We start from the raw sequence: 24,852 nt of genomic DNA, 5'->3' as shown, positions 1-24,852 counted from the left end.
CCTCCTCTGCTGCAGGCTGCACCCCCCCAGCTCCCTCAGCCTCTCCTCACAGGGCTCTGCTCCAGGCCCCTCCCCAGCCTTGCTGCCCTGCTCTGGGCACCTTCCAGCACCTCAACATCTCTCTGCAATGGAGGAGCCCAGAACTGGACACAGCACTGCAGGGGTGGCCTGAGCAGTGCTGAGCACAGGGGCAGAAGCAGCTCCCTTGTCCTGCTGCCCACACTGCTCCTGAGCCAGCCCAGGATGCCATTGGCTCTGCTGCCCACCTGGGCACTGCTGCCTGCTCTGCAGCTGCTCTCTGCCAGCACCCCCAGGGCCCTCTCTGCCTGCCTGCTCTCAGCCACTCTGGCCCCAGCCTGGAGCTGCTTGGGGTTGTTGTGGCCAAAGTGCAGAACCCTGCCCTTGGCCTTGTTCAGTCTCATCCCCTTGGCCTCTGCCCACCCATGCAGCCTGGCATGGTGCCCTCTGCAGGGCTCTGCTACCCTCCAGCAGCTCCACAGCTGCTCCTAGCTCGGTGCCAGCTGCAGTCTCACTGCTGCTGGACTCCATCCCCTGCCCCAGCTCACCAAGCAGGACCTTGAGCAGGACTGTGCCCAGCACTGCCCCCTGGGGGGGCACAGCACTGCCAGCTGGCAGCAGCTCTCCTGCACACTCAGCCCCGGGGATGGGTTGTTGGCACCACGACGGTGCCCAGCAGCTGTCTGGGTGCCAGGGACCCTGCCCAGCTGGCAGCAGAGCCTGCCAAGCCCTGCGGCAGGAGGCAGCCAGAGGCAGGGGGGGGCTGCTGCGGGCGAGCCGTGCCCGGTGCCTGCCCTCCTGCTGCCGCATTCCTGCGGGCACTGATCCGACCCTTCCTGCCCGATCTGCCCCGGGGCAGCCTCGCTCCTCCTCGCTGCCCCTCCTGGCAGCCAGCTGAAGGCTTCATTGCGTGCCCAGCACGGTGCCAGCTCTCCGTAGGGCTTTGCCCAGCCCTGTGCCCGCAGCTGGCACTGCCATGGCATCCGGAGACAGCCTCCAGCAGCTCACCCCCAGCCAGGGGCTGCCCCAGGAGGGTTGGGTTGGGAGGGACCTTAAAGGTCAGCCAGTGCCAACGGGCAGGGGCACCTCCTGCCAGCACAGGGTGCTCGAGGCCTCATTCAGCCTGGCACTGAACACCCCCCCCAGGGAGGCTGTGGAGCACAGAATTGATTTGAGGGTCTCAGGAGAGGCTTTGAGGGTCTCAGGAGGTCATTCTGGACCTCAGGAGGTCCTCAAGAGGTCATTATGGGCCTCAGGATGGACTTTGGGGGTCTCAGGAGAGGCTTTGAGGTCCTTAAGAGATCATTATGGACCTCAGGAGGGGCTCTGGGGGTCTTAGGAGAGGCTTTGAGGTCCTGAAGAGATCATTATGGGCCTCAGGAGGGGCTCTGGGGGTCTTAGGAGAGGCTTTGAGGGTCTCAGAAGGTCATTATGGACCTCAGGAGGTCCTCAAGAGGTCATTATGGGCCTCAGGAGGGGCTTTGGGGGTCTCAGGAGAGGCTTTGAGGGTCTCAGGAGGGCCTCAAGAGGTCATTATGGACCTCAGGAGGTCCTCAAGAGGTCATTATGGGCCTCAGGAGGGGCTTTGGGGGTCTCAGGAGAGGCTTTGAGGGTCTCAGGAGAGGCTTTGAGGGTCTCAGGAGGTCATTATGGACCTCAGGAGGTCTTCAAGAGGTCATTATGGGCCTCAGGAGGGGCTTTGGGGGTCTCAGGAGAGGCTTTGAGGGTCTCAGGAGGTCATTATGGACCTCAGGAGGTCCTCAAGAGGTCATTATGGGCCTCAGGAGGGGCTTTGGGGGTCTCAAGAGGTATTCAAGAGGTCATTATGGGCCTCAGGAGGGGCTTTGGGGGTCTCAGGAGAGACTTTGAGGGTCTCAGGAGGGCCTCAAGAGGTCATTATGGGCCTCAGAAGGGGCTTTGGGGGTCTCAGGAGGGGCTTTGGGGGTCTCAGGAGAGGCTTTGGGGGTCTCAGGAGGGCCTCAAGAGGTCATTATGGGCCTCAGAAGGGGCTTTGGGGGTCTCAGGAGGGGCTTTGGGGGTCTCAGGAGAGGCTTTGAGGGTCTCAGAAGGTCATTATGATAACATAATCATTATTAGCTTTGATCCCATTGGGTGCTTCTGTGCTCCACAACCTCCCAGGGCAACCTGTGCCAGGGTCTCACCACCTTCAACCTGTGCCAGTCTCTCCCCACCCTCCCTCTACAGAATTTCTTCCTCATCTCCACTCTCAGCCTGTCCAGAAGGACCTGGAGAGGCTCCAGAGGAGGGCACAGAGAGGAGCAGAGGCTGCAGAACCTCCCCTGTGGGCACAGGCTGGCAGAGTTGGGGCTGCTCAGGCTGGAGAAGGCTGCAGGGAGAGCTGAGAGCAGCTTGCAGTGCCTGAAGGGGCTGCAGGAGAGCTGGGGAGGGACTTTGGGCAAGGGCTGGGAGTGGCAGGAGGAGGGAGAATGGATTTGGGCTGGGAGAGGGGAGATGGAGAGTGGAGATGAGGGAGAGATTGGTGAGAGGGAGGGTGGGGAGAGCCTGGCACAGGCTGCCCAGGGAGGCTGTGGATGCCTCTTGCTGGAGGTGTTCAAGATGCAGCAAAGGTGGGCAAGGGTCTGGAGAAGAGAGCTGGGGAGGGGCAGGGGAGGGAGCTGGGGGTGGGGAGGCTGAGGAAGAGGAGGCTGAGAGGAGACCTCCTTGGCCTCTGCAGCTGCCTGAGAGGAGGCTGGAGCCAGGTGGGGGGTTGGGCTCTGGGGCCAAGGCACAAGGGATGGGAGGAGAGGAAATGGCCTCAGGTTGTGCCAGGGGAGGTTCAGGTTGGGCATGAGGAACAATTCCTCCCTGGCAAGGGTTGCCCAGGCCTGGCCCAGGCTGCCCAGGGCAGTGCTGCAGTGCCCATGCCTGGAGCTGTGGTGCTGAGTGCCATGGCCTGGGGGTGCTGAGGCAGTGCTGGGCTCAGGGCTGGGCTCGATCCCCTCTGAGATCTTTCCCAACCCAAACTGTCTGCGTTCAGCGATTCCTGCCCTGCCCCTCCTGCGCTGCAGCTGCAGCTCCCAGGGGCCACAAGGACAGGGCTCAGCTGCTCCTCCTCTTCCCCTCCCTCCCTCTCTTCCTGCCTCCTTCCCTCCCTCCTTCCCTTCTTCCCTCCTTGCCTCCCTCCCTTCTTCTCTCCCTCCTTCCCTCCTCTCGCTCCTTCTTTCTTTCCCTCCCTCTTTCCCTTCTTCCCTTCCTCCTTCCCTCTCTCCTTCTCTCCTCTCCCTCCTTCTCTCCATCCCTCCCTTCTACCCTCCTTCCCTCCTCTCTCCCTCCTTCCTTCTCTCCCTCTTTCCCTCCCTCCTTCTCTCCCTCCTTCTCTCCCTCCCTTCTTCTCTTCCTCCCTCCCTTCTTCTCTTCCACCCTCCTTCCCTCCTCTCTCCCTCCTTCTCTCCCTCCCTCTCTCTCTCTCCTTCCCTCCCTTCCTTCTTCTCTCTCTCTCCTTCCCTCCCTTCCTCCTTCCCTCCTCTCTCCCTCCTTCCTTCCCTCCTTCTCTCCCTTCCTCCTTCCCTCCTTCCCTCCTCTCTCCCTCCTTCCTTCTCTCCCTCCTTCTCTCCCTCCCTCCCTTCTTCTCTCTCCTTCCCTCCTTTCCTCTCTCCCTCCCTCCCTCCTTCTCTCCCTTCCTCCCTCCCTCCCTTCTCTCTCTCCTTCCCTCCTTTCCTCCTTCCCTCTCTCCCTCCCTCCCTTCTTCTCTCCCTCCTTCCCTCTCTCCCTCCCTCCCTCCTTCTCTCCCTCCCTTCTTCTCTCTCTCCTTCCTTCCCTTCCTCCTTCCCTCCTCTCTCCCTCCTTCCCTCCCTCCCTTCTTCTCTCTCTCCTTCCCTCCTTTCCTCTCTCCCTCCCTCCTTCCCTCCCTCTTTCTCTCCCGTCCTCCCTCCCTCCCCTCTCTCTCCTTCCCTCCTTTCCTCTTTCCCTCTCTCCCTCCCTCCCTTCTTCTCTCTCTCCTTCCCTTCCCTTCCCTTCCCTTCCCTTCCCTTCCCTTCCCAGCCCGGGGGCTGCCCAAAGCCCCCTCCCCAGGGTGCCCAGAGCCCAGCAGCTGCTCCTGCTCACAAGACACCACTCACGAGGTCCTTCCTTTATTGCTTGCTGCTCTCAGGAGCTTCCTTCCCCCTCCCCCCCCCGGAGAAGGCTTTGATCACCCCCACAAAGCTGCCTCTGGCAGGGAGCAGCTTTGGGCTGCTGGCTGCAGAGGGTTCCACCCCCACCAGTGCCAGGGCACGGCGGGCACAGCACCAAGCTGTGGCAGCACAGCAGGGCTGAGGCTGTGCTGCAGCAAGGCAGGACCTGGCGAGCACCACACAGTGCCCTCTGCTCCCAGAGAGCTTCAGGCCTGGCAGAATGCCCTCGGTGTGCCAACAGGAGCTGGTTGCTTCCTGCTGGGATCATGCCCAAGGGCACCTCCTGGGCACCTTGGTTAAAGCTGAGGGATGAGGGTTGGCAGGAAGGGATTTTCCCAGGGCTCTGTGCAGCCTTTACCCAGCTGTGAGCTTCACCACATCTCTGCCCCTGGCTGCCAGGGCACAGCTGGGCACAGGGACCTGCTGCTGCTGCTGCTGCTGCTGCCTCTGCACCCCACGGGCATGGCCCATGTGGAGCTTAGGAGCCTGATGGAGCTTTGGGAGCCTGATGGAGCTTTGGAGCCTGATGGAGCTTTGGAAGCCTGATGGAGCTTTGGAGCCTGATGGAGCTTTGGGAGCCTGATGGAGCTTTGGAGCCTGATGGAGCTCTGGAGCCTGATGGAGCTTTGGAAGCCTGATGGAGCTTTGGGAGCCTGATGGAGTTTTAGGAATCTGATGGAGCTTTGGAGCCTGATGGAGCTTTGGGAGCCTGATGGAGCTTTGGGAGCTTGATGGAGCTTTAGAGCCTGATGGAGCTTTGGGAGCCTGATGGAGCTTTGGGAGCCTGATGGAGTTTTAGGAATCTGATGGAGCTTTGGAGCCTGATGGAGCTTTGGGAGCCTGATGGAGCTTTGGGAGCTTGATGGAGCTTTAGAGCCTGATGGAGCTTTGGGAGCCTGATGGAGCTTTGGGAGCCTGATGGAGTTTTAGGAATCTGATGGAGCTTTGGAGCCTGATGGAGCTTTGGGAGCCTGATGGAGCTTTGGAAGTCTGATGGAGCTTTAGAGCCTGATGGAGCTTTGGGAGCCTGATGGAGCTTTAGAGCCTGATGGAGCTTTAGAGCCTGATGGAGCTTTGGAGCCTGATGGAGCTTAGGAGCCTGATGGAGCTTGGGAGCCTGATGGAGATTTGGGAGCCTGATGGAGATTTGGAGCCTGATGGAGCTTTGGAGCCTGATGGAGCTTTGGAAGTCTGATGGAGCTTTAGAGCCTGATGGAGCTTTGGAGCCTGATGGAGCTTTAGAGCCTGATGGAGCTTTGGGAGCCTGATGGAGCTTAGGAGCCTGATGGAGCTTTGGGAGCCTGATGGAGCTTTAGAGCCTGATGGAGCTTTGGGAGCCTGATGGAGCTTTGGGAGCCTGATGGAGCTTTAGGAAGCTGATGGAGCTTTGGGAGCCTGATGGAGCTTTGGAAGTCTGATGGAGCTTTGGGAATCTGATGGAGCTTTGGAAGTCTGATGGAACTTTGGAAGTCTGATGGAACTTTGGAAGTCTGATGGAACTTTGGGAGCCTGATGGAGCTTAGGAGCCTGATGGAGCTTTGGGAGCCTGATGGAGCTTTAGGAATCTGATGGAGCTTAGGAGCCTGATGGAGCTTAGGAGCCTGATGGAGCTTAGGAGCCTGATGGAAATTAAGGAGCCTGGTGAATCTTTGACAATCTGCTGAAGCTTTGGGACTGTGGTGAAGCTTTAGGAGCTTGGTGAAGCTTTGGGACTCTGTGAAGAGTTAGAAGCCTGATGGAGCTTCAGGAGCCTGATGGAGCTTCAGGAGCCTGATGGAGCTTCGGGAGCCTGATGGAGCTTTAGAGCCTGATGGAGCTTTAGAGCCTGATGGAGATTTGGAGCCTGATGGAGCTTTAGAGCCTGATGGAGCTTTGGAAGTCTGATGGAGCTTTAGAGCCTGATGGAGATTTGGAGCCTGATGGAGCTTTAGAGCCTGATGGAGCTTTGGGAGCCTGATGGAGCTTTGGGAGCCTGATGGAGCTTTAGAGCCTGATGGAGCTTTAGAGCCTGATGGAGCTTTGGAAGTCTGATGGAGCTTTAGGAAGCTGATGGAGCTTTGGGAGCCTGATGGAGCTTTGGAAGTCTGATGGAGCTTTGGAGCCTGATGGAGCTTTAGAGCCTGATGGAGCTTTAGAGCCTGATGGAGCTTTAGGAAGCTGATGGAGCTTTGGGAGCCTGATGGAGCTTTGGAAGTCTGATGGAGCTTTGGAAGTCTGATGGAGCTTTGGGAGCCTGATGGAGCTTTGGAAGTCTGATGGAGCTTTGGAGCCTGATGGAGCTTTAGGAATCTGATGGAGCTTTGGAAGTCTGATGGAGCTTTGGGAGCCTGATGGAGCTTAGGAGCCTGATGGAGCTATGGAGCTTGATGGAGCTTTGGAGCCTGATGGAGCTTTGGGAGCCTGATGGAGCTTTAGGAATCTGATGGAGCTTAGGAGCCTGATGGAGCTTAGGAGCCTGATGGAGCTTAGGAGCCTGATGGAGCTTAGGAGCCTGATGGAAATTAAGGAGCCTGGTGAATCTTTGACAATCTGCTGAAGCTTTGGGACTGTGGTGAAGCTTTAGGAGCTTGGTGAAGCTTTGGGACTCTGTGAAGAGTTAGAAGCCTGATGGAGCTTCAGGAGCCTGATGGAGCTTCGGGAGCCTGATGGAGCTTCGGGAGCCTGATGGAGCTTCGGGAGCCTGATGGAGCTTTAGAGCCTGATGGAGCTTCGGGAGCCTGATGGAGCTTTAGAGCCTGATGGAGCTTTGGAAGTCTGATGGAGCTTTGGAAGTCTGATGGAGCTTTAGAGCCTGATGGAGCTTCGGGAGCCTGATGGAGCTTCGGGAGCCTGATGGAGCTTTGGAAGTCTGATGGAGCTTCAGGAGCCTGATGGAGCTTTGGGAGCCTGATGGAGCTTCAGGAGCCTGATGGAGCTTCGGGAGCCTGATGGAACTCTAAGAGCCCAGCAAAGCTCCAGGAGCTGCCTTGACTTCTCTGCTGGCTGCTGCTGCACACAGCAGGTGTTGGAGCTGCTCTTCCTCACAGCAGGAGAAGAGCTTTGGCCCCTCCAAAGTGTGCTGAGGATGAGCACTGCTGGAGCTGGGGCTGGCATCTGGCACTCTTTTGGCTTGGTGCTGGGTGGGAGGTGCTGGTGGGGGGGGGGTGCTTGGGTGGGCTGTGGGGAGGGGAAGCCCTGGCCAGCAGGGCAGCTGGCATCAGGCCATCTTCTTGGCACGGGCAGCCTGCTGGCACCTGATGAGCCGCATCAGGTCCACGTAGAGGTTGCGCTGCAGGACGGCGCTGGCACAGATCATGGCTCCCTGCAGGGCTCCCATGAAGCCACCCAGGCACACATCCTGCCCTGCAGGAGAGCAGCAGGTGAGGGTGGCACTGGCCCAGCTGAGGGGCAGCTCATGGTCTCCATTCCCAGCCCAGCCTGGGCGCTGCTGGGCACCATCACCCCCCAACCACCACCATCCCCCAACCACCATCACCCCCCAACCACCACCACCCCCCAACAACCATCACCCCCCAACCACCATCACCCCCCAACCACCACCACTCCCCAACCACCCCCCAGCTTCCAGCTGCCCCCAGCCCATCCTTTGGGCTTGACCCATGGAATCCTGGCATGGGCTGAGCTGGAAGAGATCTTTCAGTTCATCCAATCCAAGCCCAAGCCCAGCACTGCCAGGGCAGCACCAACCCATGGCCCTCAGCAGCATGGCTCCAGGGATGGGCACTGCAGCACTGCCCTGGGCAGCCTGGGCCAGGCCTGGGCAACCCTTGCCAGGGAGAAATTGTTCCTCATGCCCAACCTGAACCTCCCCTGGCACAACCTGAGGCCATTTCCTCTCCTCCCATCCCTTGTGCCTTGGCCCCAGAGCCCAACCCCCACCTGGCTCCAGCCTCCTCTCAGGCAGCTGCAGAGGCCAAGGAGGTCTCCTCTCAGCCTCCTCTTCCTCAGCCTCCCCACCCCCAGCTCCCTCCCCTGCCCCTCCCCAGCTCTCTTCTCCAGACCCTTGCCCACCTTTGCTGCCCTTCCCTGGCCCTACCCCAGCCTCTCAACGTCCTCCTGGGAGTGAGTGGCCCAAAGCTGACCCCAGCTGTGCCACACCAGTGCCAAGGCACATCCCAGTGCCAAGAGCTGGCACACAACTGCCCGCAGGGCTCCAGCTGTGCACTCCCCACTGCCCAGCCCAGGGGCACAATCCCTGCCCTGCTGCTGCTGCCCACACTGTTCCTGGTACGAGCCAGGCTGCTGGTGCTCCTCTTGGCCACCTGGGCACACTGCTGGCAGCCATCAACCAACACCCCCCAGGTCCTTCTCCTCTGCACCAAGCACTTTGATGTCCTCCAGCAGCTCTGGCATCCCCCCACGGGACAGCAGCAGCTCATCCCCAGCTCTCAGCTCAGGCCCTCCCACAGCTGCCCAGAGGTGTGCCCATCTCAGAGGGCTGCAGTGGTGCCTGGTACCTGTCAGGAAGAGGTTGGGCACAGCTGTCTTAGGCCTGCTGACAGCGATGGCTTCAGCCTGCAGGCGCTGGATGCTGTGGTCCAGGCCATAGAACTCGCCCCTGGGGCTGGCAATGTAGTGCTGGTTGGTGAGGGGAGTGCCACTGGAGAGGTACTCGATCTGGAGGGGCACAAGAGGGCAGAGAGAGGTCTGCAGGGGGCAGGAGGGAGCTGTAGAGGAGAACAGGCTGAGGTAGGACTCTTTGCAGCCCATTGGATGGGGGATCTGGGCACATTGGGCACCAAGGGGGAACTAGGGGACCACCAATGCCACCCTGCAGTGGGCATGGGTTGGTGGCAGGAGCAAGGAGCTTGATGCTGAGCCCCAGGTGCAGCTCAGCCAGAGCCTTTGCAGGCTGCAGTGGGCATGGGTTGGGGGCAGGAGCAAGGAGCTTGATGCTGAGCCCCAGGTGCAGCTCAGCCAGAGCCTTTGCAGGCTGCAGTGGGCATGGGTAGGGGGCAGGAGCAAGGAGCTTGATGCTGAGCCCCAGGTGCAGCTCAGCCACACCCTTAGCAGGCTGCAGCAGGCATGGATTAGCAGCAGCATCGAGGAGCTTGGAGCTGAGCCTCAGGTGCAGCTCAGCCACACCCTTTGCAGGCTGCAGCAGGCACGGATTGGTGGCAGGAGCAAGGAGCTTGGAGCTGAGCCTCAGCTGCAGCTGAGCCTTTGCAGGCTGCAGTGGGCATGGGTTGGCAGCAGCAGCAAAGAGCTTGGAGCTGAGCCTCAGCTGCAGCTGAGCCTTTGCAGGCTGCAGTGGGCATGGATTGGCAGCAGCAAAGAGCTTGGAGCTGAGCCTCAGCTGCAGCTGAGCCTTTGCAGGCTGCAGTGGGCATGGATTGGCAGCAGCAGCAAAGAGCTTGGAGCTGAGCCTCAGCTGCAGCTGAGCCTTTGCAGGCTGCAGTGGGCATGGATTGGCAGCAGCAGCAAAGAGCTTGGAGCTGAGCCTCAGCTGCAGCTGAGCCTTTGCAGGCTGCAGTGGGCATGGGTTGGCAGCAGCAAAGAGCTTGGAGCTGAGCCTCAGCTGCAGCTGAGCCTTTGCAGGCTGCAGTGGGCATGGGTTGGCAGCAGCAGCAAAGAGCTTGGAGCTGAGCCTCAGCTGCAGCTGAGCCAGAGCCTTTGCAGGCTGCAGTGGGCATGGGTTGGCAGCAAGGGGCATGGATTGGCAGCAGCATCGAGGAGCTTGGAGCTGAGCCTCAGGTGCAGCTCAGCCACACCCTTTGCAGGCTGCAGCAGGCACGGATTGGTGGCAGGAGCAAAGAGCTTGGAGCTGAGCCTCAGCTGCAGCTGAGCCTTTGCAGGCTGCAGTGGGCATGGATTGGCAGCAGCAGCAAAGAGCTTGGAGCTGAGCCTCAGCTGCAGCTGAGCCTTTGCAGGCTGCAGTGGGCATGGATTGGCAGCAGCAGCAAAGAGCTTGGAGCTGAGCCTCAGCTGCAGCTGAGCCTTTGCAGGCTGCAGTGGGCATGGATTGGCAGCAGCAGCAAAGAGCTTGGAGCTGAGCCTCAGCTGCAGCTGAGTCAGAGCCTTTGCAGGCTGCAGTGGGCATGGATTGGCAGCAGCAAAGAGCTTGGAGCTGAGCCTCAGCTGCAGCTGAGTCAGAGCCTTTGCAGGCTGCAGTGGGCATGGATTGGCAGCAGCAAAGAGCTTGGAGCTGAGCCTCAGCTGCAGCTGAGCCAGAGCCTTTGCAGGCTGCAGTGGGCATGGATTGGCAGCAAGGGGCATGGATTGGCAGCAGCATCGAGGAGCTTGGAGCTGAGCCTCAGGTGCAGCTCAGCCACACCCTTTGCAGGCTGCAGCAGGCACGGATTGGCAGCAGCAGCAAAGAGCTTGGAGCTGAGCCTCAGCTGCAGCTGAGCCTTTGCAGGCTGCAGTGGGCATGGGTTGGCAGCAAGGAGCATGGATTGGCAGCAGCAAAGAGCTTGGAGCTGAGCCTCAGCCGCAGCTGAGCCAGAGCCTTTGCAGGCTGCAGTGGGCATGGATTGGCAGCAAGGGGCATGGATTGGCAGCAGCATTGAGGAGCTTGGAGCTGAGCCTCAGCTGCAGCTGAGCTAGAGCCTTTGCAGGCTGCAGTGGGCATGGATTGGCAGCAAGGAGCATGGATTGGCAGCAAGGGGCATGGATTGGCAGCAGCATTGAGGAGCTTGGAGCTGAGCCTCAGCTGCAGCTGAGCCAGAGCCTTGCAGGCTGCAGTGGGCATGGATTGGCAGCAGCAAAGAGTTTGGAGCTGAGCCTCAGCTACAGCTGAGCCAGAGCCTTGCAGGCTGCAGTGGGCATGGATTGGCAGCAAGGGGCATGGATTGGCAGCAGCAAAGAGCTTGGAGCTGAGCCTCAGCTGCAGCTGAGCCAGAGCCTTTGCAGGCTGCAGTGGGCATGGATTGGCAGCAAGGGGCATGGATTGGCAGCAAGGGGCAAGGAGCTTGGAGCTGAGCCTGAGCTGCAGCATTGGCAGCAAGGGGCATGCATTGCTGCTGAGCCTCAGACTCTTTGCAGGCTGGCTCAAGATAGGCAGGAAGCAGGAGAGGAGCTGGGGAGCAGAGAGCCTCACCCTGCCCTCGATGCGAGGATAGAGCTTGAAGACAATGCTCAGGACGCTGTCCACGAAGGTCTTCTTCAGCTCCTCGTAGTCCTCTCCCCTCTTGTGGACCTGTTTGTCCTTCCACTCCTCGAACCACTCATACTTGGTGAAGGTGATCATGACCAGGGTGGATTTGCCTGCAGCAGGACCAGGCTGGGGTGGTCCTTTCCCCTTTCCCCCCTGCCTCACCCCTCTGCTGCTGCTGCCAGCCCCAACCCACCCCTGGGGAAGTTCCCAGGTTTTTTAGGATGCCATTAACTCTCAGCCTGCCTATCTGGCAGGTGTTTATCCATGGGAGCTGCCTGCTCAGCAGCTTTCCCCATGGCTGGAGAAGGGAAGAAGCTTTTTATTTGCCCTCTTCAAACAAACCAAACTCCCTTCAAGAGCTGCGAGGAGTGGCTGTGGTTGGGCTGCAGTCATTACCTGGGTACCTCTGTTCCCAGGTGGGGTCTTTGGCCGAGGGGCAAGTGACAAAGAGCAGAGGGATCCTCTTGGCAGCTTCTTCTCTGGAGGATGCCAGGTAGCTCCCTGCTCTGCAGAGAGATGAGAGGCTTTGGAGCTGGGTGGTGATGGTTCAAGCCCTTCCCCGAGGACTTGTAAGGTCCAAAGTGGAAGCTCAGCCCCGAGCGTGACCCCACCCAGAGCTTAAGCCGGCTCTTAATGAGGCATCTGCGAGGTGAAGCCCAACCTACAATTCATCCAAGTCGCTCCCTGGATACACAAAGTAGTTGATGGGCTCCAGCCCCAGCTCCTCCTTGGAGCCGTTGACGCCGATGAAGATGCTGAAGCCTCCCTCGCCGTGCACCGCCCTGCCCAGCTGCGCCTGGATCTCTGCCATGGGAAGGGAAAGGCAGAGTCAGGGACCCCCCCCCCCCCCCAATTCCCCTTCCCCCCCAGCCCTGCAGAGAGTTCTCCTGCTAGAAGAAGCCCCACTCAGGTCTAGGTTGCTACCCCATTGGCTGGCACAACTGGTTTGGCTTGAATGGTGGCGTGGGCTGTGCGCGGAGGGCCGCGGGTCACCTCCCGAAGGAGGCACAAACCTCTGCCCCACTGCTCACACCCCAGACCTGCCCAGGCTCAGGGTAGCTGCTGCCCACGGGGCCTTGGCTGGGGCTGCACCAGCCCATGAAATACCCACTGAGCCCTGCTGGTTCCCATTGAACCGTGCCTGTTCCCACCCATCCCTGCCCGTCCCCATCGAACCATCCTTGCTCCGGCCAATCCATGCCTGTTCCCACTCATCCATGCTCATTCCCACCCAACCATGCCTGTTCCCACTCATCCATGCTCATTCCCACCCAACCATGCCTGTTCCCACCCATCCATGCTCATTCCCATCGAACCATCCTTGCTCTGGCCAATCCATGCCTGTTCCTACCCAACCATGCCTGTTCTCATCCATCCATGCTCATTCCCACCCATCCATGCCCATTTCCACCCATCCATGCCCCTTCCCACCCATCCATGCCCATTTCCACCTATCCATGCCCATTTCCACCCATCCATGCCCCTTCCCACCCATCCATGCTCATTCCCACCCATCCATGCCCATTCCCACCCATCCATGCTCATTCCCATCCATCCATGCTCATTCCCACCCATCCATGCCCCTTCCCACCCATCCATGCCCATTTCCACCCATCCATGCCCCTACCCATCCATCCATGCTCATTCCCATCCATCCATGCTCATTCCCACCCATCCATGCCCCTTCCCACCCATCCATGCCAGTTCCCATCCATCCTCATTCCCACCCACCCATGCCCTTTCCCACTCACCTATGCTCCCTTCCACCCATCCATGACTTCTCCCACCCAACCATTCCTCTGCCCAGGCCAGCAGGACACTTTGTGCCAACACCAAGGCCAACATTCAGTGCCCACAGCCCCAGGGAGGGCTTCAAAGGCCAAAGCAGCCCAGAGCTGCCCTGCCCACCTGGCAGTGCCTGTGCCTTGGCGGGCAGCAGCCGCTGGTAGGTGTTGAAGACTCCAGCATCAGAAATGACAATGGGGGCAAAGATGTTCAGCAGCTCTTGGCCTTTCTTCACACTCACACCTGGGAGGGAAGGGTTGAGGAGAAGAGGAACAGCTCCAGGACATGGATTCATGGAATGGGTTGGGCTGAAAGGGGCATGGGTGGGAAGGGGAATGGGTAGGAAGGGGCATGGGAGGATGGGAGCAGGCATGGTTGGTGTTAGGGTCACTGGTGGGGTTTAGAGTCACTGTTGGGTGGGAAGAGGTATGTATGGATGGGAAGAGGCATGGTTGGATGGGAATAGGTATGGATGGATGGGAAGAGGCATGGTTGGGTGGGAATAGGTATGGATGGATGGGAAGAGGCATGGTTGGGTGGGAATAGGTATGGATGGATGGAAAGAGGCATGGTTGGGTGGGAATAGGTATGGATGGATGGGAAGAGGCATGGTTGGCTGGGAATAGGTATGGATGGATGGAAAGAGGCATGGTTGGGTGGGAATAGGTATGGATGGATGGAAAGAGGCATGGTTGGGTGGGAATAGGTATGGATGGATGGGAACAGGCATGGTTGGCTGGGAACAGGCATGGAGGGGTGGAAATGAACATGGATGGATGTGAAAAGGCCTGGTTGGGTGGGAACAGGCATGGAGGGGTGGGGAAGGAGCCTGGCTGGGTGGGAACAGGCATGGATGGGTGGGAACGGGCATGGTTGGGTGGGAACAGGCATGGTTGGGTGGGAACGGGCATGGTTGGGTGGGAACGGGCATGGATGGGTGGGAACGGGCATGGCTGGGTGGGAACGGGCATGGCTGGGTGGGAACAGGCAGGGACCATCCAGCTCCAACCCCCTGCCATGGGCACGGATACCTCCCACCAGCCCAGGCTGCTGAAGCCCTCATCCAACCTGCCCTTGGCATCCACATCCTCCCAGCAGCAGGGTGGGTGATGCCAGCTGTGCCCTGTGCCAGCACTCACCACAAGCTCTGCCCTGGGAATCCAGCAGGATCTTCTCCACTGGTGCCCTTCCCAGCACGTTGCCTCCACTCTTCCTGATGACAGGAATCAGGTGGAAGGCGATTTCCCCGGACCCGCCGCGGGGGTACCAGGCCCCATCCAGGAAGTGGTTGACCAGGATGCCATGCATGGTGAAGCTGGCCTTGGAGGGCACCACGCCTGGTGAGACAGAGAGCAGCTGGTGCCAAGGTCTGGCACCTCTCCTGGAGCTTCCAGGGGGAGGAACAGGCTCATCTTCAGCTGAGCGTGAGAGGGGTGAGGAAAGAGGGATGGGGGTGAGAACCAGTTGGGCACTGGATGGGAGGGAGAACTGGAGGGGCACTGGATGGGAGGGAGAACTGGAGGGGCACTGGATGGGAGGGAGAACTGGAGGGGCACTGGATGGGAGGGAGAACTGGAGGGGCACTGGATGGGAGGGAGAACTGGAGGGGCACTGGATGGGAGGGAGAACTGGAGGGGCACTGGATGGGAGGGAGAACTGGAGGGACACTGGATGGGAGGGAGAACTGGAAGGGCACTGGATGGGAGGGAGAACTGGAGGGGCACTGGATGGAGGTGAGAACTGGAGGGGCACTGGATGGAGGTGAGAACTGGAGGGGCACTGGATGGGAGGGAGAACTGGAGGGGCACTGGATGGGAGGGAGAACTGGAGGGGCACTGGATGGGGGGGAGAACTGGAGGGGCACTGGATGGGAGGGAGAACTGGAGGGGCACTGGATGAGGGTGAGAACTGGGGGGGCACTGGATGGGAGGGAGAACTGGAGGGGCACTGGATGGGAGGGAGAACTGGAGGGGCACTGGATGGGAGGGAGAACTGGAGGGGCACTGGATGGGAGGGAGAACTGGAGGGGCACTGGATGGGAGGGAGACCTGGAGGGGCACTGGATGGGAGGGAGAACTGGAGGGGCACTGGATGGGAGGGAGAACTGGAGGGGCACTGGATGGGAGGGAGAACTGGAGGGGCACTGGATGGGAGGGAGAACTGGAGGGGCACTGGATGGGAGGGAGAACTGGAGGGACACTGGATGGGGGTGAGAACTGGAGGGACACTGGATGGGGGTGAGAAAGAGCTGCTGAATGCCCAGAAGAGCAGGATGTGGCCCCTGTGGTTCTTTTGCAACTGAACCCAGCACTCTGGCTCGAAGTTCAGGGCTCAGGGTTTGGGATTCAGGGCTCAGGACTCAGGGTTTAGGGCTTGGAGTTCAGGGCTCAGGGTTTAGGGCTTGGAGTTCAGGGCTCAGGGTTTAGGGCTTGGAGTTCAGGGCTCAGGGCTCACAGCTCAGAGTTTGGGGCTCAGGGTTCAGGGCTCAGAGCTCAGGGCTCACAGCTCAGAGTTTGGGGCTCAGGGCTCAGGGATTGGGGCTCAGTGTTCAGAGCTCACAGTTCAGGGTTCAGGGCTTAGGATTCAGGGCTCATGGCTCAGAGTTTGAGGCTCAGGGCTCAGGGTTCGGGGCTCAGTGTTCAGAGCTCAGGGCTCATGGCTCAGAGCTCACAGCTCAGAGTTCGGGGCTCAGGGTTTGGGGTTCGGGGCTCAGGGTTTGGGGTTTGGGGCTCACAGCTCAGGGTTCAGGGCTCAGGATTCAGGGCTCATGGCTCAGAGTTTGGGGTTCAGGGCTCAGGGTTTGGGGTTCAGGGCTCAGTGTTCAGAGCTCAGGGCTCATGGCTCAGAGCTCACAGCTCAGAGTTCGGGGCTCAGGGTTTGGGGTTCAGGGCTCAGAGTTTGGGGCTCAGGGTTCACTCTGTCCCTCCTCCAGGGCTTTATATCTCCAGGGTCTGCCCACGTGGGCACCACATGGCAGAGTCCTGCCTGAGCCTCCTGCTCCCCAGCCAGGATGTGCTCAAAGCTCAGGGCAGCCTTGAGCCGATTCCATCCCCAAAGCAAAGCACAAAGGCAGGGAGGGGGGGGGGAGAGAGGTGCCGCAGTGTCTGGGGCGGGGGGGGGGACACACACACACATGGCTCACCTCAACCATCCCCTCCTGCCTACCTACCGTAGGTGGGGAAGAGGTAGCTGAAGACAGCTCGGAGCTCGGGGTCGGCAGTGAGCCCCTCCACCACCTCCTTCACGCTGCGCGATGCCAGGCGGCAGAAGAGGAAGAGCCAAGGCAGGAGCCCCGAGCGGCACAGCAGCAGTGCCAGCGCCCGCGGTACCATCTTCAGGAGGCCGAGCAGAACCATGCCCTTGTCCACGCTCTGCGAAGGAGGGAGGGAGGGCACCCACTCAGCACCCATCTCTACCCAGCCAAGCACCTGGAGGGCAACCTCTTGAACTCGCAGCAGTTGGCAGAGCTGGCAGCGAGCCGCCCCGAACGTCTCACCGCAGCGTTGTGGGTCTTGGGCAGAGCTTTGACTCAGCCAAAAGTCAGCCCTGGGGAGGAGGCTTCAGCCTCTGCGGTGTAATTAATGCTAATTAGCATCCTGCTGATAAGGATCCAGGTGCTTCTTGCTGGCTGGGAGGCCCCCAGGCTGCCGTCCCACGGGACACTCCCCGTGGGATCTGCAGGAAGGAAGGAAGGCAGCCAGGTGGAAGCTCTTCTGCTGGGCACTGGTGAGGGCACAGATCAGATCCTGGGGTCGGTTGTGGTGCCCATTCGCTGCCAGATGCACACTGAGGGGCAGGGCACCAAAGAGGCTGGAGAAGAGGGCTGGGGAGGGGCAGGTGAGGAAGCTGGGGGTGGGGGGGAGGCTGGAGGAGAGGATGCTGAGAGGAGACCTGCTTGGCCTCTGCAGCTTTGCTGCTGCCCTCCCTGCGGAGCTGCCTCCGGTCAGGGACCTGGCAGCAAATTCCTGTGCACTGGGATGTGCCTTGGCACTGCTGTGGCCACACCTTGAGCCCTGGGGGCAGCTGTGTGCCACTCGCTCCCAGGAGGATATTGAGAGGCTGGGGCAGGGCCAGAGAAGGGCAGCAAAGGTGGGCAAGGGGCTGGGGAAGAGAGCTGGGGGTCTCAGGATCACTCTCAGCCTGTCCAGAAGGACCTGGAGCTGCTGGAGAGGCTCCAGAGGAGGGCACAGAGAGGAGCAGAGGCTGCAGAACCTCCCCTGTGGGCACAGGCTGGCAGAGTTGGGGCTGCTCAGGCTGGAGAAGGCTGCAGGGAGAGCTGAGGGCAGCTCCCAGTGCCTGAAGGGGCTGCAGGAGAGCTGGGGAGGGACTTTGGGCAAGGGCTGGGAGTGGCAGGAGGAAGGAGAATGGATTTGGGCTGGGAGAGGGGAGAGGGAGAGTGGAGATGAGGGAGAGATTGGGGAGAGGGAGGGTGGGGAGAGCCTGGCACAGGTTGCCCAGGGAGGCTGTGGATGCCTCTTGCTGGAGGTGTCCAAGATGCAGCAAAGGTGGGCAAGGGTCTGGAGAAGAGAGCTGGGGAGGGGCAGGGGAGGGAGCTGGGGGTGGGGAGGCTGAGGAAGAGGAGGCTGAGAGGAGACTTCCTTGGCCTCTGCAGCTGCCTGAGAGGAGGCTGGAGCCAGGTGGGGGTTGGGCTCTGGGGCCAAGGCAAGGAGGAAGTGATGGGAGGAGAGGAAATGGCCTCAGGTTGTGCCAGGGGAGGTTCAGGTTGGCCATGAGGAACAATTTCCTCCTCTGAAGGGTCATCGACCCCCGCTCAGGGACCCCCCCCCCACGCCCGGAGGCTGTTGGGGTGAGTGGCTCAGAGGGGTTCTGAGAGCTGCCAGCTTCTGGTCGGGCTCCATCATCCCTGGGGGGGGGAGGAGGTCTCCTCCAAGCAGCCCATTCCACACCCCCCAGGGCTGAGAGGCAGAAGAGGGAAGAGAACTCAGCCGCGGGCTGGGGGTTGGCTGCGCACCGCTGCCAGCTCCGTGCCCTTTGGGTGCCCATCCTTGGCACCCCAAACCCTCTGCCCCCCCCCCCCCCTTCCCCTCCCTCCCAAACCCTCCTTTCTCCTGACCTTCACCAGCCTCTCGAACTCATCGATTGCAGCTCCCTCGGCCGGGAACTGCTCCTTGAGGGTGCGGAAATATTCCTGCTGCCCGGAATGGATGCGAACGATCCTGGCACCGGCTCCCGGCTCCCCCAGCACCACCGCGTCGTGGGCAGCTGGCAGCCGTGCCCACTGCAGCTGCCCCTCCGTCAGCTGGTCCAGCAGCGTGCGAGCCGGAGAGCCCTCATGCATCTGGCCCAAGTAGTGGATCCCTGGAAGAGGGAATGGTTTGGGATCGATCCACCGGGATTGGGAGGAGGATTTTACGGAGCTGCCTCTGGACCCTCCACACCCAACGCAGCAGCTCCATAAAGAGGGGGAGGGGGAAAAAGTGGGACCCGGTGGAGGTGGAAGTGGAAAAGGTTAAGGGATGTTGGGAATTGTTTGGGAATTGTTTGGGAATTGTTTGGGAATTGTTTGGGAATGTCAAGGATTTGAGTCTCATTTATGGATCCTGCTCTGGTTCCTCCAGCCCTAAACCAGCAGCTCCCTAAAGAGGGGGAGGGGAAAAGTGGGACCCGGTGGAGGTGGAAGTGGAAAAGGTTAAGGGATGTTGGGAATTGGGAATTGTTTGGGAATTGTTTGGGAATGTTGAGGATTTGAGTCTCATTTATGGATCCTGCTCTGGTTCCTCCAGCCCCAAGCCAGCAGCTCCCTAAAGAGGGGGAGGGGGAAAAGTGGGACCCGGTGGAGATGGGAGGAAAGTGGAACAGGGTAAAGGATGCTGGGAATTGGAGATTTGGGAATTATTTGGGAATTGTTTGGGAATGTCAAGGATTTGAGTCTCATTTATGGATCCTGCTCTGGTTCCTCCAGCCCCAAGCCAGCAGCTCCCTAAAGAGGGGGAGGGGAGAAAGTGGGACCCAGTGGAGGTGGGAGGGAAGTGGAACAGGGTAAAGGATGCTGGGAATAGGGAATTATTTGGGAATTGTTTGGGAATTGTTTGGGAATGTCAAGGATTTGAGTCTCATTTATGGATCCTGCTCTGGTTCCTCCAGCCCCAAGCCAGCAGCTCCATAAAGAAGGGGAGGGGAGAAAGTGGGACCCTGTGGAGGTGGAAGTGGAACAGGTTAAGGGATGTTGGGAATTGGGAATTTTGGAATTATTTGGGAATAATTTGGGAATGTTGAGGATTTGGGGCTTGTTTGTGGATCCTGCTCTGGTTCCTCCAGTCCTAAACCAGCAGTTCCCTAAAGAGGGGGAGGGGAAAAGTGGGACCCTGTGGAGGTGGGAGGGAAGCAGAGCAGGGTAAAGGATGCTGGAAATTGGGAATTGTTTGGGAATTGTTTGGGAATGTTGAGGATTTGAGTCTCATTTATGGATCCTGCTCTGGTTCCTCCAGCCCTAAGCCAGCAGCTCCATAAAGAGGGGAGGGGGAAAAAGTGGGACCCAGTGGAGGTGGAAGTGGAACAGGTTAAGGGATGTTGGGAATTGGGAATTTGGGAATTGTTTGGGAATGTCAAGGATTTGAGTCTCATTTATGGATCCTGCTCTGTTTTCTCCAGCCCCAAGCCAGCAGCTCCCTAAAGAGGGGGAGGGGGGAAGGTGGGACCCAATGGAGGTGGGAGGGAAGCAGAGCAGGATAAAGGATGTTGGGAATTTGGGAATCATTTGGGAATTAGGTTGCTGGGGGAGGAGTTGTTGCCAGAAATGTGTGGGATTTTGTGGATGGTTTCCCAATTTGTATCCCTGGAAATCATTAATCCAGGCCGTGGGAGGAGCTGGACTTTAGCTGCCTGGAGGTGCCCCTAAGGTGGCATTCCCTGGATAAGGAATTTGTAGGGATTGAGCTGGGTGTGGGGAGCTTAAGAGGAGCTAAACCCAGAGTTATGTGGGAGCTGAGCTGGGTTGTAGGGAATTCCAATGGGATTTGGGGATGGATCCAGGGAGATGCATAGGATCTGAGCTGGGCTATGAGGAATCCTATGGGAGTGAAGAGGGGCAGAGGGAATTGTGCAGGATCTAAACTGGGATATGAGGGAATTGATAGGACCTGAGGTGGGCTGTGGGGAATTGTATGGGATCTAAAATGGATTGGGGGGGGAGTTCATGGGATCTGAGCTGGATCTTGGGAATTTCATGGGATCTGAGCTGGATCTTGGGAATTTCATGGGATCTGAGCTGGATCTTAGGAACTTTGTTGGATCTGAGCTGGGTCTTGGGAATTTTATAGGATCTGAGCTGGACTGTGGGGAAATTGATGGGATCTGAGCTGGATCCTGGGAATTTCATAGGCTCTGAGCTGGATCTTGGGAATTTTATAGGATCTGAGCTGGACTGTGGGGAAATTGATGGATTCTGAGCTGGATCTTGGGGATTTTGTAGGATCTGAGCTGGATCCTGGGAATTTCATAGGCTCTGAGCTGGATTGTGGGGAAAATGATAGGATCTGAGCTGGCTCTTAGGAACTTTGTAGGATCTGAGCTGGGTCTTGGGAATTTTATAGGATCTGAGCTGGATCTTGGGAATTTTGTAGGCTCTGAGCTGGGTTGTGGGGAAATTGATGGGATCTGAGCTGGATCTTGGGAATTTCATAGGCTCTGAGCTAGACTGTGGGGAAATTGATGGGATCTGAGCTGGATCTTGGGAATTTCATAGGCTCTGAGCTAGACTGTGGGGAAATTGATGGGATCTGAGCTGGATCTTGGGAGTTTTGTAAGATTTGAGCTGAGTCTTGGGAAAATGATAGGATCTGAGCTGGGTTGTGGGGAAATTGATAGGATCTGAGGTGATCTTGGGAATTGTGTAGGCTCTGGGCTGGATCTTTGGGAACTTCGTAGGATCTGAGCTGGATCTTGGGAATTTTGTAGGCTCTGAGCTGGGTTGTGGGGAAATTGATGGGATCTGAGCTGGATCTTGGGGATTTTGTAGGATCTGAGCTGGATCCTGGGAATTTCATAGGCTCTGAACGGGATTGTGGGGAAATTGATAGGATCTGAGCTGGATCCTGGGAATTTCATAGGCTCTGAGCTGGATTGTGGGGAAAATGATAGGATCTGAGCTGGATCTTAGGAACTTTGTAGGATCTGAGATAGGTCTTGGGAATTTCATAGGATCTGAGATAGGTCTTGGGAATTTCATAGGATCTGAGCTGGATCTTGGGAATTTTGTAGGCTCTGAGCTGGGTTGTGGGGAAATTGATGGGATCTGAGCTGGATCTTGGGGAATTTCATAGGATCTGAGCTGAGTCTTGGGAATTTCATAGGATCTGAGATGGATTGTTGGGAAATTCTGCTTGGAGCTGTGGGAAGTTCATAGGAGCTGAGGTAGGAATTCTGCAGGATCTAAAAGGGATTATGGGGAAATTATAGGATCTCAAATGGCTTTGGGGGGAGTTTCCAGGAGCTAAAATGGATTTGGGGTGGGGCGGGGGGAGAAAGACAGGATCTGAGCTGGGAATAGGGAATTGTGCAGGATCTGAGCTGGGAATAGGGAATTGTGCAGGATCTGAGCTGGGAATAGGGAATTGTGCAGGATCTGAGCTGGGGGTAGGGAATTGTGCAGGATCTGAGCTGGGTGTAAGGAATTGTGCAGGACCTGAGCTGGGTGTAAGGAATTGTGCAGGATCTGAGCTGGGTGTAAGGAATTGTGCAGGACCTGAGCTGGGTGTAAGGAATTGTGCAGGACCTGAGCTGGGTGTAAGGAATTGTGAAGGATGTGAGCTGGGTGCAGGATCCGAGCTGAGGGTAAGGAATTGTGCAGGATCTGAGCTGGGTACAGGACCTGAGCTGGATGTAAGGAATTGTGCAGGATCTGAGCTGGGTGCAGGATGTGAGCTGGGGGTAGGGAATTGTGCAGGACCTGAGCTGGGGGTAGGGAATTGTGCAAGACCTGAGCTGGATGTAAGGAATTGTGCAGGATGTGAGCTGGGTGCAGGATCTGAGCTGAGGGTAGGGAATTGTGCAGGACCTGAGTTGGATGTAAGGAATTGTGCAGGATCTGAGCTGGGTGCAGGACCTGAGCTGGGGGTAGGGAATTGTGCAGGACCTGAGCTGGGGGTAGGGAACTGTGCAGGGTCCCAGCTGGGGGTAGGGAATTGAGCAGGACCTGAGCTGGATGTAAGGAATTGTGCAGGACCTGAGCTGGATGCAGGATCTGAGCTGAGGGTAGGGAATTGTGCAGGACCTGAGCTGGGAGTAGGGAATTGTGCAGGATCTGAGCTGAGGGTAGGGAATTGTGCAGGACCTGAGCTGGATGTAAGGAATTGTGCAGGACCTGAGCTGGGAGTAGGGAATTGTGCAGGATCTGAGCTGGGTGCAGGATCTGAACTGGGGGTAGGGAATTGTGCAGGATCTGAGCTGGGTGCAGGATCTGAACTGGGTGTAAGGAATTGTGCAGGATCTGAGTTGGATGTAAGGAATTGTGCAGGATGTGAGCTGGGTGCAGGATCCGAGCTGGGGGTAGGGAATTGTGCAGGACCTGATCTGGGTGCAGGATCTGAGCTCAGGGTAGGAAATTGTGCAGGACCTGAGCTGGATTTAAGGAATTGTGCAGGACCTGAGCTGGCTGTAAGGAATTGTGCAGGATCTGAACTAGGTGTAAGGAATTGTGCAGGATCTGAGCTGGCTGTAAGGAATTGTGCAGGATCTGAGCTGAGGGTAGGGAATTGTGCAGGATGTGAGCTGGGTGCAGGGTCTGAACTGGGTGTAGGGAATTGTGCAGGGTCTGAGCTGGGTGCAGGGAATTGTGCAGGGTCTGAGCTGGATGTAAGGAATTGTGCAGGGTCCCAGATGGGTGTAAGGAATTGTGCAGGACCTGAACTGGGTGTAAGGAATTGTGCAGGACCTGAGCTGAGGGTAGGGAATTGTGCAGGCTGTGAGCTGGGGGTAGGGAATTGTGCAGGATCTGAGCTGAGGGTAGGGAATTGTGCAGGACCTGAGTTGGATGTAAGGAATTGTGCAGGACCTGAGCTGGGGGTAGGGAACTGTGCAGGGTGCCAGCTGGGGGTAGGGAATTGTGTAGGATGGGAGCTGGGGGTAGGGAATTGTGTAGGATGGGAGCTGGGTCGTGAGGGACTTCCTAGGATCTGAGGTGGATTAGGGAGAAATCCATAGGGTCTGAGCTGGATTACAGGAGTATTTATAGGATCAGACCCAGACTGTTGGGGCAGTTTCTAGGATCCAGGCACCTGCCAGGGTCTGGGTGGCAGTGCCAGGGCGTGGTGGCAGCAGGAGGGTTGGCAGGGGGCACGGGCAAGGGCGTGGGTGGCGTTGCTCAAGCAGAAGCAGTGTTTGTATAAGCTCGGAGCCAGTGCCAGGGCTACCCCTTCTGGGTGCCCAGGGGTGGTTTGGGTGTGGTCCCCGCCGCGGGCACCCTCCCCTTTACCCCTCCCTCTTCCCCCCCCCAGCCTTTGCCCAGGGGGCGGATTTAGGTGCCCAGGTGCCACGGGGGCCGTACCAGTGTCGAACTCGAAGCCCTTCTCGGTGAAGGTGTGGCAGCAGCCCCCCAGCTTGCCATGCTGCTCCAGCACCAGCACCCTCTTGCCCACCTTGGCCAGCAGCGTGGCAGCTGCCAGCCCCCCGATGCCGCTGCCAATCACGATGGCATCGAGCTCCGCGGGGACTTTATCTGCTGAGAAAACTGGGCGGGGGGGGGGAGGAGAGAGAGGTGGCAACTTGGGGGGGGGGGGGTGGGCACCTCCGGAGTGGGGGGCATGGTACACTTAGTGAGTGACACCCCCCCCCCCGCCCAGGCTGATGCCACCCTCAAAGGGGCAATGCCAGCCTGAGGGGTAATGCCACCCCCTCGCTGTGCTATGTGGTAGGATGAGGAGATGCCACACTGGGAGATGATTCTGTCCTGGGGCATGATGCCAATGCCACGCTAGGGAGAGATGCCACCCTGGTGGGTGATGCCATCAGAGTAGAGATGCCACCTTGCTGTGCAAAGTCGCCCAGGGGGTAGATGCCACTCTGGGGGGGTTCGAGTTGCCCCAGAGGGTAATGCCACTCTGGGAGGAGGGGGGGGAGAGTCCACCCCAGTGGGTGATGCCACTCTGGGGGGGGGGGTTAATGCTGTCCAGCAGGGTGATGGCACCCAGGAGGGAGAAGCCACTCTGAGGGAGATCATGCTGCCCTGGCAGGTAATGCCACCCCGGGGAGCAATGCCTTTCTGGGGAGACTTGGCACCCCAGTGGGCAAGGCTGCCCTGGGGGGTGATGCCACCTGGCTGGGGGATGCTGTGCCCGTGAGTGGCACCGCGCGGGGCCGTGGAATGCTGCCTCGGTGGACAATGCCGTCGAAGGGGCTGAGATGCCACCCTGGAGGGTAATGCCGTCCAGGGGGGGTGAGATGCCACCTTGGGGGGTAATGCCGTCCAGGGGGCGATGCCCCCCCCAGGCGCAGGACACAGACGGGGCGGGGGAAGGGTCCTACCGGGGAGAGGGGGTCGCGGGAGCTCCGTACCTGTCTTGACCACGGTCCTGCGGACAGCCTTGTCGGTAACGAGCGGGGCGGGCGGGCGCCGGGCGTCGGTGGCGAAGGGGTTGGGTTCGCGCCCCGAGCCCAGCACGACCCGGGCGAGAAGGAGGAAGAGGGAGAGGAGGAGGAGAAGGAGGAAGAGCATCGCGTACAGCCACATGCTGCTGTGCGGTCTGCTGAAGCTGTCCTGCTAAGCCTCGCCGGGATCGGGCGGCACCGGCTCGGGAGGGGCGGGGAGAGGGGCGGGGAGCTGGCACCGGGCACACGGGGGTGGGACGGAGCGCTGGGAGGGGA

At 59.0% G+C, this 24,852-nt stretch overlaps 1 protein-coding gene across 6 annotated transcripts; it reads right to left on the bottom strand.

Moving 5' to 3' along the window:
- Positions 1-7,072: 7,072 nt before the first annotated feature.
- Positions 7,073-24,805, bottom strand: RETSAT (retinol saturase). 6 transcript variants are annotated; one of them, XM_064141178.1, is made up of 11 exons: positions 24,544-24,805; positions 23,537-23,719; positions 18,107-18,351; positions 16,202-16,403; positions 14,172-14,369; positions 13,156-13,275; positions 11,913-12,051; positions 11,644-11,753; positions 11,191-11,357; positions 8,609-8,768; positions 7,073-7,493 (listed from the first exon to the last, which is right to left on the bottom strand). In XM_064141178.1, exons 1-11 carry the CDS (start codon positions 24,716-24,718, stop codon positions 7,348-7,350), a joined length of 1,845 nt encoding a protein of 614 aa, XP_063997248.1. In that variant the 5' UTR covers positions 24,719-24,805; the 3' UTR covers positions 7,073-7,347. The 6 variants fall into 6 exon arrangements, 5 of the variants coding, with proteins under 5 accessions (XP_063997248.1, XP_063997247.1, XP_063997249.1 ...); XR_010301597.1 differs by lacking the exon at positions 11,191-11,357 and having other exon boundaries at positions 7,407-7,493; XM_064141177.1 differs by lacking the exon at positions 7,073-7,493 and having other exon boundaries at positions 8,179-8,768.
- Positions 24,806-24,852: the final 47 nt, after the last annotated feature.

This window comes from Pogoniulus pusillus, unplaced genomic scaffold (assembly GCF_015220805.1).
Source record: "Pogoniulus pusillus isolate bPogPus1 unplaced genomic scaffold, bPogPus1.pri scaffold_167_arrow_ctg1, whole genome shotgun sequence".
Classification (NCBI taxonomy): domain Eukaryota; kingdom Metazoa; phylum Chordata; class Aves; order Piciformes; family Lybiidae; genus Pogoniulus; species Pogoniulus pusillus.
The sequence above is the reverse complement of the archived record's forward strand: the minus strand, read 5'-3'. Positions and strand labels throughout refer to the sequence as shown.